Source organism: Bos javanicus, chromosome 7 (assembly GCF_032452875.1).
Source record: "Bos javanicus breed banteng chromosome 7, ARS-OSU_banteng_1.0, whole genome shotgun sequence".
NCBI lineage: Eukaryota > Metazoa > Chordata > Mammalia > Artiodactyla > Bovidae > Bos > Bos javanicus.
In genome coordinates this window covers 45,428,669-45,449,286 of record NC_083874.1, presented here as the reverse complement: position 1 = coordinate 45,449,286, position 20,618 = coordinate 45,428,669, and the positions used below count along the sequence as shown (strand labels likewise).

Below are 20,618 nucleotides of genomic sequence, written 5' to 3'. Positions count from 1 at the left end.
TCCTGGTCTGGAAACAAAATCCCACATACCACAACTAGCCAAATAAATAAAAATATTTTTTAAAAAAAGAACTAAGCTGTAAGTTTATTAAGATTGTAGGATAGAAGATCAATATACCAAAATTATTTGTATTTCTGTGTATTAGCAAACTCAGAAACTGAATTAAAAATACCATTGTAATAACATCAAAAAAGAAAATACTTAGAGAAAATAAGACCTATACACTGAAAACTATTAAACATTGATGAGAAAAATTAGAGAAAATCTAAACACATAGAAATACTGTTTATAGAGGTCTCAGTGTGATTGTGAAAGACCAAAGAGGATGTTAAAACAGAATTTTAGAAGTTGGAATTCAGAGAGTGCTTGATTCTCAAAGATAACAAAATTCTGCATGTAGTCAGGGTGTTAACTGTTAAATAGAGTGAACATATTAGGGTGTCAACTGAGTGTATCTTTATGCATGTTTAGAGTACTGAGGAGGAGAGAGCAATGGCACCCCACTCCAGTACTCTTGCCTGGAGAATCCCATGGATGGAGGAGCCTAGAAGGCTGTGGTCCGTGGGGTTGCTGAGGGTCGGACATGACTGAGCAACTTCAGTTTCACTTTTCACTTTCATGCATTGGAGAAGGAAATGGCAACCCACTCCAGTGTTCTTGCCTGGAGAATCCCAAAGATGGGGCATCTGGTGGGCTGCCGTCCATGGGGTTGCAGAGAGTTGGACACGACTGAAGTGACTCAGCAGCAGCAGAGTACTGAGGAGGAGGGTCACGGCTGTGTAGTAGGCAGAATATGTAAAGTGATATTTTAAAGTGCTTTTCCATGTCTACTTTTGCTCATGTTATATTCTCAGATCTTGGTATAGTACCTGGCATGTAGTAGTCACTCAGTAAAAGTTGTGAAAGTAAAGAGGGACTAACAAAGTTTTACAGATGGTGCCTTTAAGCTGATTCATTACCCTAAGATAATTATTTGGCCAATTAGGAGGAAGACTTGAGGCAGAACAAAAGCTAAACCTAAAAGCTTATAGCAATAAGTTATATAAAAAAGGAAAGATCCCAGAATTCTGTCACCAAGATATTTTCACTTGTGCTATGATACTTTGCTGGTGATGAGAGTATGCTTAATACATTGATAAAGTTTTTAAACGCCTTCTTTGTTTCAGGCACTGTACTGGGCATGGGGGATATAGCCTCAACAAAACAGATACACATCTTACCCTCATGGAACTTACTGTCCAATGGGAATGACAAGTAAATAGGCAAATAATAATAAAGCACGACAAATAACTGTGAAGGAGGAAATGTAGAATAATATGTAAAAGGAACCTCTATTGCAGACATCTCAGCTGAGACATAAGGAAATAGTTGGCGAGGCAGTGTTCTAGGCGGCTGGAACAGCATTAGCAAATGCAAATGATGACACAAACCTGGAAAATTGGGAAACTAATATTCTATAGGCTAGGGAAGAACAGCTGAGAATGTGAGCAGAGGCCAAATCCTGTAAGTCCTTACCAGCCATTTTATGTAGCTTCAGATTTGTCCTATGGCATGGGGAATCCTTGAAGGAGTGACATAATCATACACATGATTTTAAAATAATACTCAGATTTCATTGTGGGCAATGAATGGGAGGGGATCAGAGGGAATTCAGGGAAACCATTTAGTAAGGTAATTTTGATGAGAGAGCTGAGGGAACTTGAACTAGGGAGAGAAGTGGATGGAGAGAATATGGGACCTGAGGGAGAAATGTGCCTTGATTTCTGGCTTGAGCCTTGAGGTCAATGTTGGTTCCATTCACTGAGCTAAAGGACTCTTAAGAACAAATGGGTTTTGGGGAGAAGATAGTCCATTTAGTTTTTAATTATCTGAGTTTGTGGGAGTGTGTGGGTCAGCCTTATGGGACTTCTTGCAGGCTGCTTCTTCTTATGGAAACCAAGAGAAATATCTTGGTTAGAGATAGAAATATGGAAATCATTAGTATATAGATAGTCACTAAGGCCTGTAAGAGTAGGTGAGATTGAGATGAAACAGCCATAGGTGGGAAGAAGCCCAAAAGAATATGGTATTCCCATAACCAAGTAAAGAAAGTGCTAAAAAAAAAAAAAAAAGTAGATGAGATTGTGCAAGAAACAAGATGCATGAGAAGAGAAGCCTAAGACCAGAACCCTACATTTACAGACAGAGAAAAAGAAACTGCCATTGGAGGAAACTGGTCCCAGAAGTCAGGAATGGAGTGGTTGCCTATATTTTTACACTAAGATGTCTAGTGAGGGCTTCCCTGGTGGCTCAGCTGATAAAGAATTGCCTGCAATGCAGGAAACCTGTGTTCGATCCCTGGATTACAAAGAGCCCCTGGAGAAGGGAACAGCGGCTACCAGCTCCAGTATTCTGGCCTAGAGAATTCCATGGACTATATATAGTCCATGAGGGTCACAAAGAGTAGGTCACGACTGAGCAATTTTCACTTCACATCTGGCAAGATATGTATTGAGGGGTGTCTGTTGGATGTAGCAACAATGAAGTTGTTGATGACTTTGGCCTGGACACTTTTTTAAATTATTTTTTATTGGAATATAGTTGTTTTGCGAGCTTCCCAGGTGGCACAGTTGGTAAAGAATCCACCTACCAATGCAGGAGATGTAAGAGATGCGGGTTTGATCCCTGGGTCAGAAAGATCCCCTGGAGTAGAAAATGGCTCCCCACTCCCATATTCTTGCCTGGAAAGTTCCCTGGACAGAGGAACCTGGTGTCCTACAGTCCATTTGGGTCACAGAGAGTTGGACACAACTAGGGGACTAAGCAAATAGTTGTTTTAAATTGTGTTAGTTTCTGCTGCACAGCAAAGTGAGTCATATATATATATATATATATATTCCCACATTTTTTGATTTCCTTCCCATTTAGGTCTCCGCAGAGCATTGAATAGAGTTGCTAGGGCAGTTTGAATGGGGGAGCAGAAGACAAGATTGCTCACCTTCCACTTGAGCAGTGAATGAGTGATCAGAAAGTGAATAAGTAAAAATAATGTTTTCAAGAAGTTTAGCTATGAAGGAAATGAGACAAGGGGCAGTACCTGAAGTGTGACATGAGGTTAATGGAAAGTTAAACTTTTTCCATTAAGTTCTTTTTTATTACTTTTTCTTTTAGGAATGTGATTTATCTTTTCAGTATTACCTTCATTATTATCTTTTCAAGGGGTTGGGACTATCCCCTGGAGTAGAAAATGGCAACCCACTACAGTATTCTTGCCTGGAAAATACCGTGCACAGAAGAGCTTAGTGAGCTACAGTCCGTGGGGCACAAAGAGTCAGGCACAACTGAGTACACACACACAACTATTTATAGTTACATATTTTTGCACTGTGTAGTTAATCCTTTGCATGTGGTAAGAAAATAACTTTACTATCTTAATTAGCTAGATTTTCTCTTAATTGTTGAGAAATGTTCTAGATAATGAAATCTCATTTCAATGTATTACATCTTCTGTTTGTTTTTTAGATCATTCATCGAGATATAAAACCTGAGAATATTTTAGTATCCCAATCAGGAATTACTAAACTCTGTGATTTTGGTTTTGCACGAACGCTAGCAGCTCCTGGAGATGTTTATACGGACTATGTGGCTACACGCTGGTATAGAGCTCCAGAATTAGTATTAAAAGATACCTCTTATGGAAAGTATGTATACTTGGGGATCCTGCCTGGCCTTTCCTAGCCATCTCTTTTTTCCCTCGGTGTTATCTGTCACCTGAACTACTGACAAACTCTGCCTTCTGCATCTGGGCTTGGGAGAGAAAAGGGACACCCCCAAATAGAGCAGAGAGACCCTAGACATCTATCCTGCTGCTGTTGATGTTGCCACACTTGCCCCTTGGAGCTGAGTGGCCCCAGCCCCAGGAAACTTATGCAGAAATCTCTCAGGCTGCCATCCATGCTTGCCTTAAGCTGTGCCTCACCCTTTACAGAGTGGCCTCCTTGCTTCTCTGTAGACTCTAGATTCTGCAGACATTTTAAAATCTATTCTGCCAGTGTTATCACAAGTTTCCTAGTTCCTGAGTATGGCAAAGTCTTTGCAAACACTGACAAATAATAATTTTTAAATTGCACTAGATATTTCAAAAAGTAGAAAGGCCTCAGTCTGTTGTGAATCAGTAAAAATAGTATAGGAAACAACAATCTAATAAACAAATAATGAATCTTGAAGAATGTAAAGACACCATCAAGAGTGTGAGGGTTACAAATTCCTCTGTATCCTCACTAGCACTTGTTATTATCTGACTTTTGGATTCTAGTTATCCTTATAGGTGTAAAGTGGTATCTCCTTATGGGTTTGATTTCCATTTCCTTGATAACTAATGATTTTTGGACTTCATTGTTGATTTTTTTTATGTGCTTATTGACCATTTATATATCTTCCTTGGAGAAATTTCTATTCAGATCCTTAGCCCTTTCTTAAATTGGACTAGCTTTTTATTATTAAATTGTAAGAATTCTTTGTATATCTAGATATAAATTCCTTATCAGATACTTATTTGCAGATATTTTCTCTTATTTAGTTGTCTCTTGATTTTCTTGATGGTGTGTGTCATTTGAGAAACAGAATTTTTAATTTCGATGAAGTTCATTCTGTCTGTTTTTATGCTTTTGGTTTTGCCAAGTCCAAGACTGTGAAAGGCCTCTGTTTTAAGAGGTTTGTAGTTCTAGTTCTTAGATTTATGTCTTCCATCCATTTTGAGTCAATTTTTATAAGTGGTGTAAGATAAGGTTATGGACATAGGTTCAATCACTGGTTGGGTAACTAAGATCCTGCTAGTTGCACAGCATGGCCAAAAAAAAAAAGGGTTTTTAAGAAAAGATGTTTTATATATTTCTCCATGAAAGAGTGATTTATTCTTGTCTGTTTCAGACCTGTGGATATCTGGGCTCTGGGCTGTATGATCATTGAGATGGCCACTGGAAATCCCTATCTTCCTAGCAGCTCTGATTTGGATTTACTTCATAAAATTGTTTTAAAAGTAGGTAGGTATTACTGAAATGTACTGTTAAATGCCTAAATAAGTGTTTTCAGATAAATTCTGCTTGATTTTCAAATTTAGTCTATCTTTATAAGAATAAGGAAGTATACTGTTTTGATAGATGAAAGTAGATGGATGCTTTGGGCTGATAAAAAAAAATGTAGAAAAATTCTGTTTTTGAAAATAATATATTTTTTTGCCTGGATGCAAATAGCTGTACCATGTTGATGGTTGATACTAAGAAAAATAGTAAAATAGGAACCTACTTCAGTTTGTCTGAAAGTTGTTATAAAATTTTGACTTCTACAAATATTTGCTTCTTTCAAAGAGGACTTTTAAATAATAGAATTGATTTTGATTTTGATGCTCTTTTAAAGTGCTTGGAAATAGAAAACCAGTTGTTTACTAAGAAAACTTTTATTAACCACAGTAGATAAGCAGATAGCTAAATATCTTATTCAAAAATATGTTTGATGATAGCTGAATTATTTGATGATCTGCTTTGACTACCCAAACATTTTCATGGTTAGTGTTGCTCATGGAGTTTCAAAGATATATTTCTGATTGAGGAGCTTGAGCAATCTATTTTGTGATGAGAAAGCTATACATAAACATAGAATTACAGGATCATGAGGTAGGTACTTTGAACAACTCTAAAATTTGTGAATCTGGATAAATATTGGTTAAAGATACAGTTCACACCCTTAAAGCATCATACTCTTTTCTGTCATATTTAAAATTCTGGTTACGAGATTAATGGTGAGAGAACTCTAGAGATGATGGGATCAGTTTTGTCGTTTTACAAATGACAAAACCAAGATACAGAAAGGGAAGATTTGCCCAAGGTCACAGAACTAGTTAAGAGCAAAACTAGTGGTAGAACTTAGCTCTTTCCACTCCTATTTATAGTTCTCTACATTCTGCTACTAATCTATAGCCTTGTTTTTTCTTTACAATATTTTTATTTCTATATAATTTTAGTATTTTAGCTGTTTTGAATAAGACTTTGCTGATGAACACTTGCTAGATAAACCATTTTGATACCCTTATAGAAATACGTAAAACTTTGAATGTAAGCATTATATATTATGTCTTGTATTTTGAAAAAAGAAAATGCACCTGTGGTTTTTTATTCTCTACTGCCTATGTCCTATCAACAGATTACTGGGGAACTCACTTGTTTATGCTATATTCAGAAGGTAGTTCCTTATGCTATATTCAGAAGATAGTTTCTTGTTCAACTTTTAAAAATTGAGAGAACTTAATTGTTATTCTTTCTTTTAGTAATTTGATGCAGACCATATAACAATTTGATTATTTTGATTGTAGAATAATATCCCTGTTTTCTTATGTATGTATTTTTTTCTCTTTTCAGGCAATTTGACACCTCACTTGCAGAATATCTTTTCCAAGAGTCCCATTTTTGCTGGGGTGGTCCTTCCTCAAGTTCAACATCCCAAAAGTGCAAGAAAAAAATACCCAAAGCTAAATGGATTGTTGGCTGACATAGTTCATGTATGTTAAGAGATTAAGGACTTATTTCTTGGAAATTTGCATAAATTATAATACAGTTTTAAGATATGACTTTAATGACATTCCAAAAGGATTCATGGAGTAATATTAACTGTTCAAAGTTACTATATTCTTCTGTGTTTATGTCTTTAGTTCAGAGAAGTTAAAAGTCACAGACTGTTAGAACTGAAAGGCCCCTGGGATAATCCGGTCTATTCTTTTTTGTTAATTCCAATTTTATTGATAAACTGGAAATTTTTAAGGATAAACTGGAAAATGTTAAGGACTTACCATGTTGATCAACACCTCTTAACAGCCAGTCTTCCCAGCAGTCTACCCAAGAGATTTCTTCCTTGTACAGTGATATTCTAAGGTATGTCAAGGCATTGGCAGCTATAGTTGTAATGTTGTTTGAGGATATACCAGTGCCAAAATTCAGGTTGAGTTGGAGAAAACAAAAACATATAGCACTTTTAAATTAGTTTAAAATTTAAATTTTATTTTGAACTGCATAATAAATATACCAGCATACTTAGAATAGAATTCAAGAAGTGAGAGAGCTACTTGCTTCTGTTTATTTTCTCTTCCCAGCCAATTTTCTTTCCCAGGGTCAATTAACTTGTCTTACTTCTAATGCACAGCCCTTAAAAAAAGTGGTAATCTAACTTCAAAGCAAGTATAGCATGGTGTTTATGAGAGGGGGCTCTGAATTCACATGAACTTTCTTTAAAACCCAGCTCTGTTACTAATTAGCTCCATAAACTTGAGCAAGTCAATCTCCATGCCTCAGTTTACTGAGTTATAAAAAACATTAACAATATTTATCTTCTGGAGCTGGAGGATAAAATGAGTTAATGGTAGAAACCTTCTTAGCACAGAGCCTTGAATAAGCTGTCAACAAATGTTGTTAATGTTAACTGTTGTTGCTGTCTTTTAGATAAAACAAAACATGACATGTAACATCTAAAGACTTATCAAAGGAAGAAAGTTGTTTCTTTGGTAACTGTAAAGAACTAGAGTTTATTAAAGGATCAGTTTTTTTTTTGCTACATTTTCCACTTTAATTTCTTTTTTTTCATGTCATAGTTTTGATTTTACAAAGAATACATAATGATCATAACAAAATAGAATACTTGATAGAGAAGTTAACATTTTCCCAACCCCCACAATCCAGGAAAAATTACTGTTGATGTTTTGGTTTATATACTTTTCCCAACCAAATACATGCATAACTGTTTAAGCTTTTTAAAAGGTGTCATACTTTATTGTGGTTTAGTCACTAAGTTGTGTTTGACTCTTTTGTGACCCCATGGGCTGTAGCCCTCCAGGCTCCTCTGTCTATGGGATTTCCCAGGCAAGAATACAGGAGTGCATTGCCGTTTCCTTCTTGAGGGGATCTTCCCCACTCAGGGATGGAACCCGCATCTGCTGCATTGGCAGGCAGTTTCTTTACCACTGAGCCACCTGGGAAGCCCTGTCTTACTTTACACACTGCTATGTAACCTGTTTATTTTCACTTAGCATTATAGTTTAAGCATACTGCCATGTCAGTAAATATGGAGCTGTGTCATAATTTTAGTGCTTGCATAGTGTTTCATTGTATGACTATACTATAGTTTATCTTGAAATTTTGGACATTAGGTTTCAGGTTTTTTCCCTTGCTGGTAAAGATGCTACAGTAGACATCTTTTATATGTCTGTATGAACTTGTGGTATTATTTGCTTGGGATAAATTCCTAGAAGTGTGACTGGTAGGCCAAAGGGTTTATACTTGTTAGGACTTTTGGCATACCTAGCTATTTTTCCCTCCAGAAAGATTTTATAGATTTATACCCAAGTAGCATTGGGTATAAATCTCTATTCTCAGTCTAACATTGAATATTATATATTAAAAATATTTGCAACTTAATTAACCAGAAATAAAGTATATTTTTAAAAATTGCGCTTTCTTCATTACAGGGAAGTTGGACATGTTACTGACATTAATTGGTCATTTGTAGTTCTTATTTAAGAATCCTTAAACTATTTGTGATTTAAAGTATACTTTTACATTGACTTGCCAAATAATCATATTAGTGTCCTGTTTTATATGTTCTAAATACTTTTTTCAACTTGAATAATCCAGTGATTTGGAATGCCACATTTATCATAGACAGATTGCTTATACATGCTGAGGTATATTTGTATTTCACTGATTTCTCTCCTTATTCTATTACAAGTACAATTTTGAGTATTATAACATTCAAATACATCTTTTTTTTTGGTCACACCATGCAGCTTGTGGGGTCTTAGTTCCCCAACCAGTGATTGAACCTGGGCCCTGGCAGTGAAAGCGCTGAGTCCTAACCACTGGACCGCCAAAGAATTTCCTAAAATACATCTTTATACCTGGTGTAGAGCATGTATTTTTTTTCATAGATTTAAAAATTTTAAACAATATTATAATGGTATAATTTCTATACAGTAAGCTACATGATTTCAGATGTACAATTTGATGAGTTTTGGTAAATGTATACATACCTGTGAAACCACCACTACAATCAACGTACCTAAAATTTCCATCACTTCCCAAAATGTCCTTGCATCCTTTTGTCATCCATTTTTCCCTTCATTCCTGTCCCTAAATAACCACTGATTTATTTTCCACTATAGTTTGTATTTTCTAGAATAGTCTGTAAATGGAACCAAACAGTGTATATACCCTTTTATGTCAGTCTTTTTTAACTCAGCGTTATAGTCTAGAGATTCAGTTCATGTTTTTGTGTGTATCAGTAGTTTATTCCTTTTGATTGCTGAGTAATATTCCATGTATGAACATATCACAATTTTTTAAAAAAATCTGTTTCCCTGTTTTGGGTTGTTTCCTCTTTTTGGCTACTACAGGTAAAATCGCTGTTGACATTCACTTCTAAGTCTTTGTGTAGGTGTGCGTTTTTATTTTGCAAGGGACAACAGCCAGTCTGTTTCTCAAAGTGTCATATTTTACATTTTCCAAACCAGGGCAAACGTTTAACTTCTGTAAATTATACTGTTTACAGAAGGAATATTTATCTGCTTCCAATTGGCTGTGACCTTTTAGCATTTTTCTTCCTAAGTTTTATTGATGGGTAACTATTAACGTTCTAAAATAAGCACATACTTTTAGCTAGTTTCAGTCTTAAGGATACGACTATTCTCACATCATAAAGACGATAATAGACTTTATGAGTCAATTTTTTTAAATTGTGGTAAAAAAAAAAAACCAACCACGTAACATAAAATCTATCCTCTTAACCAAATTTTAAAATGTACAGTATGATATTGTTAACTATATGCAAATTCTTGTATAGCAGATCTCTATAACTTTGTCTGTGAATCAATTTAAACTAGACTTTGTGAAATAATCAGAAGTGTAATGTTATGTGCAATTACTTTATACATTGTGGATTTTAACTGTTGTTTCCATTTATGAGATCTTAGACCAATTGCTTGTCCTCTTTGGGCCTCAGTCTCCTCATCGGTACAATGAAGATTGTAGTAGTACCCACCCTGTAGGGTTGTTGCTGGGATCAGGCAATAGGAAAAGACTAGATAGAGTGTTGTATGACAAACACATAATAAGCATAAACAAAAGTTACCTATTATTAGTATGTTTTGCCTTCTTTTGGAGGAAGAATGAAAATTATCAGGCAAAAAAAAAAAAAAAGAAAATTATCAGGCAAATGGCTTTTATTCAAATTATGTCTTTAATATTTGCATTAATGTATTCTAATTATGAGTATTTGATTATATGTAGATTCATTATATACAACTTATTTTCTGATACTCTTACTTCACTGTCTCTTTGTTTTGTGGGGGTTTTTTGGTTCTCAGTTGAAGTAATCCCAAGTGAAGGGAAGCAGAAAATAGCTGTTCTGATAATGGGTTATTGAAGGATTTGGGGGCTTGGATATTTGTGAAATTGTTTTATGCCATATAAAAAGCATTGAATTAGGAATCAGACAATATGAGTTAAAATTCTAGTTTGGCAAATTACTAAACATGCTTCTAGCTCTATAAAATGGAAATAAGTCATGAACTTTCTTCCTTACAGAGCTAGATAAGAGGACCAAAATGAGCTAATTAATTCCTACTAATTCCAGCAGAAATAGACTGACTTCTGTTTTGGCTAGAAATAGGACATTTAACCTGTACTACTGCTTTACAAGTACAAATTTCTTACCGAAACAAGTGGTCAGAACTCACTGTCAAAAATTCCTGAGGTCTAAATTCTATCTTTTCAAGAACTCTTTTAGCTCTGGGTAATTAATTATACCTGCATTTGTGAAATTTAACATTTACCTTAAGGAGACATGTTACGAATTTGTTTAACATGGAATCTTTTTTCATTTTCTAGGCTTGCTTACAAATTGATCCTGCTGAGAGGATGTCATCTACCGATCTTTTGCATCATGAGTATTTTACTAGAGATGGATTTATTGAAAAGTAAGCATTTTGAGTGAGTGTGGACTTTTTCGTGTTTTGTATTAGGAAATTTTACTACCATGAAAATTGCTACATAGGTTAATGTTACACAAAAGAATTCAGTTTATCAAAAACTTACTGAGTTTTTGTATTAACTAGATATATGGTAGACTTACAGATGTCATGGTGAAAACTCTAATAATAAAAATAGTGCAGTTAACATTTATTACACAGTTACTATGTCCTATACAGTGAGCTAAGCTCTTCACATGCATTTTTCAATTCTTACTATAGGGCAGAGATAACATTAAATAAACCATCAATACTTTTTAGCCTTGTTTCCACTTAGATCCCTGACTCAGAATAGTCCAGTTTTTCCTCTTGATAGCATCTCTGACCTATATATTATAATTAGCATTCATTTCCTAGATGATTTTTTTCCTCTGCTTTACTTATTATCTGTTGCAGTTCCTGTTGTTTTATTCTCCCCACCAAACTGGAAGTTCCCCGAAGACAGGGACCATGGCTCTTAAAGCCTTTCTCTGTCCCACATTGTATCTAAAATATATGCTAACAATGTGGATTCATAAATCAGCCATGCTTCTTTAAAAAAAGAAAACACCATTTTATATTTGGGCTTTGAAAGAAACAGGAAAAGTTTGTTAATTGCAAAATTATTGTTTGCCTTGGAGTATGAGGCAGAAACATAAATATCAATTTAAAATGTGTTGGAGTTAGGATCAGGCATAGGAAAGTCCAGGACCTCCATCGAAAATAGACTGAAGTAGAAAAAATCAAAGAAAAGGGAACTGTTGAGAGTAAGTAGAACCTGAAGCATTTCAAGAATTTTATTCTAAAACAGAAAATGAGAAGATATATTAAAAGTGCCATTGATGAGAATTATCAGTTATTGAATAAAAGAGTTGCTTCCTGTCAATTCTATATAGACTCATTTGATTTCTCTTGGATATTTAGCTATTGGGATTTTACTATCACAGGGTGAAAGTTCTTGAGTTCCACAAGGCAAGGAAATTTTAACAGAAATGTGCCATTTGCTTATTCAGCCGAACTAATCACACTGTTTTTTTTTTTTTTCCTTCATCTCACACTTACCCTTTTATTATAATTCTAGGGAAGATTTCATTCATGGTAGAACTTATTCAGTCTCAAACTGATAGCAGTAGCTGCTTCAAGAAGGGAAACTGTGTAGCTCGGGGAAAAGGGTGGAAAAAGAGACTTTTCAGTATAACCTTTTGAGTTTTGAGCCATACAAACTGGACTTTCTATTTAAAAATAAATAACTTTTATAAAAAGCCAAACTAGGACTTCCATAGTGGTCGAGTGGTTAAGAATCTGCCTGCCAGTGCAGGGTACATGGGTCCAACCCCTGGTCCAGGAAGATTCCACATTCCGCAGGGCAACTGAGCCCATGTTCCAGGCCACAACAGCTGAAGCCTGTGTGCCCAAGAGGCCATGCTCCGCAACGAGAGAAGCAACTACAATGAGAGAAGCCCATACACCACAACTAGAGAGTGGCCCCTCTTACTAGAAGGGCAACTGGAGAAGCAGTGTGCAGCAATTAAGACCCAGTACAGCCAAAAATAAATAAATAAGTATATATTTTTAAGTCAACCTAAAGCCAAAACAATCTCGCTTCAATATTGATGTATTCTATTATAATTCAAAAATATTTCTCTAGAGTAAGATTTTAGAAACTAGTTCATCTTTAAAGTCCTGTTAAAAGAACAGGATTTAAATGTACTCTTGGGCACACAGGCTTCAGCTGTTGTGGCATGGAACATGGACTCAGTTGCCCTGTTAAAAGAACAGGACTTAAAAGGGACAGAGTGGCCTGAGTCTTCTTTGAAGAGAATAGTACATTTATCAGGATTGAAAGCAGTGTTTTTATTAAGTAAGCTTTACATCACAAAAGAAAACTAATTCATATGTCTATCTTGTGAAAGTTTTATTAATAGTAAATTACCATGGAGAAATTGTTGAAAGATGTATCTTTACCAGGAAACAACCTGTATTAGGTAAATATTGTGCCATCTCTTGGCATGCATTACTGACAACTTGTTTATGCTGTAGCTCAAATGTAAGTTAATTGATTAAAAGGTCTTTTAAAGATAAAACAGTATCTACATAAATAAAATTATTTGATATTGCTTGTTTTATCAGATTCATACCAGAACTGAAAGCTAAATTGCTCCAAGAAGCAAAAGTCAATTCATTCATAAAACCAAAAGAGAATTCTAAAGAAAATGACTTTATGAAAGAAGAAAGAAAAACAATTTATACCAATACACTGCAAAGTACTTCAGTTTGGGGAAAGGTAAAAACTGGTCTTATTTTTAGCTAGTATAACTGTATTATAGTTAGTACTCTAGTGATAAAAATAACTGTTCTCCTGACTCAGATTTTGGATGTATCTATTCTAGGAATTGGAAAAAGAGAAAAAGCCCAAGGAGATCAAAGTCAGAGTTACTAAAATTAAAGGAGGAAAAGGAGATATCTTAGAACCAAAAAAGATAGTGTGTGAAGGTGGACATTGTCAACAGGTTGCAGCTGAAATTGCTCATACTATGTCTCAAGATACAAAACCTGTAATCAGTGAGCCCCCAAACCCTGTCAATCCCAGCACTAACGCTATAGGCATGAAAGACGATCCATGTGCTGGAGGTGGTATGGTAATGCCACCCATCAATCTAACTAGCAGTAACTTGATGGCTTCAAATCCCAATTCAAACCTCTCCCACTCCAATTCAAGGTGAGTTTTAACAGAAAATGAACAGAAGGAAATGGACCTAAGTTTTATAATGTTTTTATATAATGGTATTTCAAAGAAGCAAGTTTGTAATGTCTGTATATAAACTGAATTGGAAGGTGTATTGAAATTATAATCATATAATGGGCCATTACTAAATTCTTCTTAAGAATGCTATAGAAGAAATTAACTTTTCTTGGCTATGCTCTAGGTGTGTGGTTTTTCACTAATGCAGTTTGCAAAAACCTCATTTTGAAAAAAAGGCCCTCAGAAAAATTACTTCCCATTTGAAGAGAAAAATGTAATGTGACCTCACTTTTGGTATTGATGTGCCTTCATATAGCAAAGTAAGCTTTATTTTCCTATTGTAGCAAATTATCTAAATGGAAAAAAGATAGTTGAAAATAATTTTATGTAGTCAGATAGCTTTTCAAGGTCAAATATTTTGGGAGAAAAACAACATACTGGATCAATTTTAGATTCAACTACCAATACAGATTTGAGACACTGGTACCATGAACCTAATTAATCAAGGGCAGTGTGACGGATGGATGGCAAGAGTCTGTCTAGCAAGGCATCAGGGCCAGTTCTAAATTTAGGGAACTGCTATGGCTCTAGATGGAAAAGGAGGCTCGGTTCAGCATCCTAGAAGACTAGTTCAATCCTAGCAGGCTGGTTTGGGCTGTAAGTTGTGAAGCTTAGGGGTATGCAGAGGTGGCAAGTGGACATGTCTATACAACAGACTACAGACAGCAAGTGTCAGTCGTTCTTGAGGTAACTCCCAAGCCATGGTTGTAATAACCATAATTATAAACTAGCCTTGGTCAAAAGCTCAGAAATTCATGAACCCAGTAGTTAAGAGATCCAGGTTCAGAACAGATAGAAAGGACCAAGTGGGCCAGCTGGAGTAACCCCACCCACAGCATGGTGTCACCACCACGAGGGAGTTGTTCTCTGCTCTGTTTTTACCTCTTAGAGTAGTTGGTACTTAAGGACTAACAATTGCATTTTGGCACATGTTCAAACAGTAGACTACCATGGTATAACTTATCATTATTGAAGCTAAAACAGAAGTATTTCTGAGGAATTTTAATAACTTCTAATTTGTTTTTAAATAATAGGTTAACTGAAAGAGCCAAAAAGAGACGTACGTCTTCACAATCTATTGGACAAGTTATATCTAACAGGCATGAGGATACAGGTTCCACTCAAGTAAGGCAAGAACCTCATCATTAAATTACGTCCTTTTTCAGCATTATCCTCTCACCCTGTGTCCTTGTCTTTGTCTTTAGGGCTCTAACATTTTTTTTTTAATGTGCTTTTATTTTTCCCTTTTACCCTGGAGTGAAAATAGGTCATCATTTCCTTAATGCTTTCACAGTTTTAGTTAATTTCTTATAACTTGATTTGTGTATTCAATGAGTGACTTGGGGGAAAAAAGGTAAGATTTTCCTTTAAAAATCACAAGACTCTTTGATTTTTCACTTCAAAAAATGATTTTAATATCTTACTTTATAGATTAAGAGCAATTGCCAAATAAATACATCTTACTTTTCCCAAGAAAACATAATTGGTGTCATTCATTTCCCATTTTTCACATAGGAAAATAGTTTACTTTATAATTGAAACAGTGTTATTTATAATAATAAGACATTGAAAACAACACATCCATCCAAGAACAAGTGACTGGTTAAATATGTTAGAGTTTATCCACATAATGGGATACTGAGCATTACATTGTGGAAGTATTCATTAACCTAAGAAACTTTCTATCATCTGTTGTAAAATAAGCAAAAACAGGTAGCACAAAAGTTTTTCCAGAATGCTGAGTTTACAAGTAATTTTTTCCTTTGGGTTTTCCCAGTGTCCAGAGCACATCATTTTGTAAATTGAAAAATAAGTTATTAATAAAATGAACCAGAGCAGTTTGTTCAAAATCAGAGTGCAATGAATAGGATAAAAAATTAAAAGTTGAGACTGTGGCTCTCATGATCAAGACTATTCTCAGAATATTGAGTAAACTAAAAAAATTTATGAAATTTTTATTGGAGTTTGATCCGTTTATATGTTTGATGATACTCTCTTCTACGTCTTTTTAGAAAAAATGATTTATCTTCGGCTGTGCTCAGACTTTACCGTTGCACAGATTCTCCTCCAGTTGCAGCGAGCAGGGCCTACTGTCTAGCTGTAGTGCCGGGCTTCTCACTGCAGTGGCTTCTCTTGCTGTGCAGCACGGGCTCTAGAGCGTGTGGGCTCAGTAGTTGCGGCTCTCGGGCTCTAGAGCACAGGCTCAGTGGTTGTGGCGCACCAGCTCAGTTGCTCCGTGGCATGTAGGACTCTCCCAGACCAGGGATTGAACCCTTGTCTTCTGCATTGGCAGGCGGATTCTTTACCACTGAGCCACCAGGGAAAGCCCTCTCTTCTACTTCTTAATTATTAAAATAACCTTGCAAAGACTAATTTTATGCCTATCTTACACCATCCAAAAGGCTGGAATTTGTTGGCTCCTCATCCAGTAAGTAGTTACACACCTTTCTTCAAATTAACTCTTGTTTGTTTGTTTTTTTTAGAGCCAAATGGAGAAGTGTGTGTTTAATGAGCGAACCAGCCAAACTGACCAAATGGCAAATGGAAACAAAAGGAAGCTGAATTTTCCCAGATCTGACAGGAAAGAATTCCATTTCCCAGAATTGCCTTTCATAATACAATCAAAGGAGATGAAAGGAATGGAAGGTACACATTTGTTGCATAGTTTTACAAATCTCCAGATAGAATATTTTAAAAAAACTTTTTTGGTAATATAACTTACATTTATGATTTAGGTAGAAAGAAGTATGTGTGTGTGTGTGTGTGCATGCTCAGTCCCTTCAGTCGTGTCTGACTCCGTGTGAAGCTGTGGACTGTAGCCCTCCAGGCTCCATGGGGTTCTCCAGGCAAGAATACTGGAGTGAGTTTCCATGCCCTTCTCCAGGGGATCTTCCTGATCTAGGGATCGAACCCACATCTCTTACATCTCCTGCACTGGCAGACAGGTTCTTTACCACTAGCGCCACCTGGGAAGCCCCAGAATGGAGTATATTGCTAGGCAAAGTATTTTCATTGATGAAAAAAATTATTTTCCATAGTGAAATAAAGGGTAAGACTTAAAGGAGATAATTTTAAAGAAGGGTTAAGAAAATTTTAAAAATAAAAATTTTATTAGCTCAATTTTGTTGAAATGTTAGAATAGTATTTGAGGAAGATGTTTTTGGTTTAGTATATGACCTAGGGTAATTGCAGTTTCCTCTGTTTTTCTGTGATAACTTGCCCATGTAATAGCCGGAATGATGTATGTGTGCTTCAGCCATTCAAGGATTTAGTCAATTAAGATTTTATAACATGTATTGAGCTCATAAAATGAAACTAATTTTTTTTGCAGTCATTTCTTTGAAGAACAGTGACACCTTGTGAAAAGATAATATAATAGCAAGAAAATAGTACTTGCACAGCTCAAGAGGAATTATCTGATCCATTTAACAGTAATACTCAGAATTTTAAAAGTAAATGTCTTCTTTATTTAGAGGACAGACTGGTAGACTATTTGTAAAATTATATAACAAATCATTTATGACTGATATTTTATACCATTACAGCTCATGATTTGTTTAGTTCCTTTATAATAAACTGAGAAACTGACTTTAGTGAATATCAGAATTTCCATTTGAAACTCTTGAAAAGGAAAATAAAATTTCAAGGTAAGAGTAACAAGTTCTCATATATATTTTTGCAAAAGTGAAACAGATAAAAGTGTTGAAGAGGGAATCAAAGAGAACGGATTCATCTAAAATACCAACTTTACTTAATGCAGATCAATATCAAGAAAAACAAGAGGTAAAACTTTTTATTGATAGCTTTTACTAAGTAATGATGTTTAGAACATTTGACTTAGTATATAATTTTAGTTATTACTGTTGGAAAGTTAGATAAAATTTCAAAATTCTGTAATCTTTGACCTCTAGAAACAGAACTATATTTTCCTAGAAAATTATAAAGGTTTTAAAAAATGTCTTATTTTTGAGGGTAGTAAATTTGAACCCTCATTTGAATGTTGAGTGATTGAATATATGCTACCCAGAGAAAATAGTATGTGTGTTATGTATACTACTTGGTGGTAGGTAAACCATGCCAGAGGAAAGGAATAGTGGTATAAACATAGGATTATCCTGGCCACAAGAACATATATATTTTGTCTTTAGCCTTTTTCTTCCTATTTTTTCCTCCAATTTATTCCCCCATCTCTGCTCTCTAACTACTGTCCTATTTTCACAAAGATATGCTCTCAGCTAAGTATCAGATAAGCTTGAATTTCATTTGGGGATCTTGAAGCGATCAGTATCTATTATAAATTAATACTTTTTAAAGGTTTTTTTTTTTAAGGGAAAGGGATTGTGCTGAGCATCCACTGAATTAAATTATATTAACAGCCTTCTATCCTGTACACCTGTGAGGTCATCAACTTTGTTATCTTGGTTTCTTATTTTCTAAATAAAATTGACTACATTTTTATTTGTGATAAAATTAGCACATACTTATTAAGGAAATTTGAGGAACTTATAAAAATAGAAACCATCATCTGAAACTATGTAAGAAGGTATTTTTAACTAAGTCTATTAATTTCTAAAACATTAGGTAAGAATTATCAGACACTGTTAGATATACTTTCACAATGACATTTAGGCCTTATTCCTGGCCTTGAACTTGTTGACAACTCCACAATCAGTTTTGCAGAGAAGAAATATTGTCTAGATAGAACAAGAAAGGCATTAATGGTTATTTTTTAGTTTGTTATAAAAAAGAATAAGGTGACTTCAAACGTTTAAACCTGGGTGACTTACTGATGTCACAGCATGTTGAACAGCACACCATTTGCACATTTTTTGAATAATCGGATGAGGTAAGGGTCTTGAGTTTGGGCGGACTAGTAATGTGCTACATGTGTTTGTCCTACCGTACTGTGAAAGCCCTCAGAACTAAAATTACATTTTAATTCAGGAAGAAAGGAACTCTTAAGACAGTTCTGACATTTAAAAAATACATAATAGGAAGGGAAAATCCCTTTTTGTGCACATGATGTAGAACTCCTGAAAAGATGATCTTTTTAAGAGTAACAGTGAAACAGTTGTAGTTATTAGAAATATCCAGAAGTCATCAATGATAATTATAACTTATATGTATCAGATTGGCCAAAAAGTTTGTTTAGGTTTTCCATAAGATGGTAAGGAAAAACCCAACCCAACACTAGTCATTCAAATACAGTTCTGACAAGTGACAGAAATTACATATGAGGCTGATTCAAATGCTTTTAATAAATTAATGTCAGAATTAAGAAAATGTCCTAAATTTCAAGTTGATAGGTTGTTAATTTAGAGCGTGAGAGAATATGATATGTTTTTAAAAACTTAAGACCGGGAATGGCAGCTTATTTGTTCTATTCACGGATTTGTTTCTGACTTACTAAATCACATCCAGGCACTTCCCAGTTAATAGTGTAGGCATGTATTCAATAGATTCTATGACCTAGAGAGAAATTCCAATTACTGCTGAGTGAGTTAGGCAAGAAAGAAGAGTCCACAGAAAAGCCTCCTTCAGTTTTGTCTTATGATGATAATAAGGACTCCTTTGCTAAGTAGTCTCCCTGTGCCATATAAAATAGCTCCCAGGTGCAAAGTACAAGTACTTATCTGTGGCTGTATTTCCTTAGCCAAAGACTCACCATTTCCTCAATTAAGGTCCTGTTTCTATTTACTTTTTAGAATACAGGAAATGCACAAACTGAAAGGAAGAAGAACCTGCCAGATGTAGAGTAGAAAATGCAGCAGCTGAAAATTCAGGGAACCCCAGAATCACACTGTATGGTTAAAAAAATCCTTTTTATTAATATTACATACACAAAAACGTTGACTAGAGAATTCTACAGATAGATCATAAATCCTCTGTAGTTATGTGTAAACTCAACCTAAATTTGTTTTTAAATTTATTAATCTATAAATGTTTCATGTTTTCTTAATTTGAACATTAATTTATAAAAATTGCCTGACTGGTACATCCTAATAAAACTACAGCTTATGTTTGGTCATATGATTTTATTTGATGACCTGTTATCTCAGTCATGTTTGATTACTGGTCATTCTTAGCTTTGGTTCAGAACTTTATAGATAGAAAGATTTCTAAATGTGTAGTAAAGTGAGATTCCGATGTCTGGGAGCACCAGACATTTCTGAGCAAGCAAGTACACTTGATAGCATGAAACATGGGTTTGGTTTTATGCTGGACATTCTGGAGCAGTATTTAATTGAACATATCATGAAACATGTTTAAAATGATGGAAATTGAGCCAAATATTGAAGGAAATCTTTTGGCTTGACCAGCATGTTTATCATTTAGTAGTTTATATAGAATATATTGTTATGTATAATGTAACATAAATATAGTCAAAGTTTTGGCAACATGTATTTATATTCTTATCCCTGGTTCTTACTGGCTTGGTTTCTGATTTTAGGTTGGAGATGGCCATTGTAAGGGGAAGAATTTGAAGAGGAACAGACTTTTTTTCTGGTAGTGTCTTCTCTTTTAAATCTTAAAAAATACAAATTAGCAAGTCTTCCCTTTTAATTTTATGTACAACAGAAACATAACATGAGCTGTTACGACAGTAGTTAGTCCACAGTAGCATCATCCAACTTTGTATTGTTAGCAAACCATTAATAGTTTTCTTCTTTCTTCTAAAAATTCTGTTCATGTGATGTTATGATTTGGAATTATAAAGTCATCTCCTCTCTACGTGCTTTTTTACTTGCCATGATTACTGAGTAGGTAACACATCCTGTCATATGACCCATA

At 34.9% G+C, this 20,618-nt stretch overlaps 1 protein-coding gene across 8 annotated transcripts in view; it reads left to right on the top strand.

Moving 5' to 3' along the window:
• CDKL3 (cyclin dependent kinase like 3) overlaps window positions 1-20,618 on the top strand; it is a 50,624-nt gene that overhangs the window by 14,579 nt on the left and 15,427 nt on the right. For 5 of the 8 annotated variants that reach the window (XM_061423500.1, XM_061423499.1, XM_061423502.1 and 2 more), the window contains 10 exons: window positions 3,502-3,680; window positions 4,909-5,021; window positions 6,393-6,532; window positions 10,905-10,993; window positions 13,154-13,307; window positions 13,414-13,742; window positions 14,861-14,951; window positions 16,310-16,472; window positions 17,512-17,609; window positions 20,278-20,333. In XM_061423500.1, the coding sequence (XP_061279484.1) occupies window positions 3,502-3,680; window positions 4,909-5,021; window positions 6,393-6,532; window positions 10,905-10,993; window positions 13,154-13,307; window positions 13,414-13,742; window positions 14,861-14,951; window positions 16,310-16,472; window positions 17,512-17,609; window positions 20,278-20,333 (1,412 nt within the window). Of the gene's footprint in view, window positions 1-3,501; window positions 3,681-4,908; window positions 5,022-6,392; window positions 6,533-10,904; window positions 10,994-13,153; window positions 13,308-13,413; window positions 13,743-14,860; window positions 14,952-16,309; window positions 16,473-17,157; window positions 17,442-17,511; window positions 17,610-19,531; window positions 19,629-20,277; window positions 20,559-20,618 lie in introns of those variants that run through there. The other 3 variants (XR_009737556.1, XM_061423504.1, XM_061423505.1) reach the window with 3 other exon arrangements.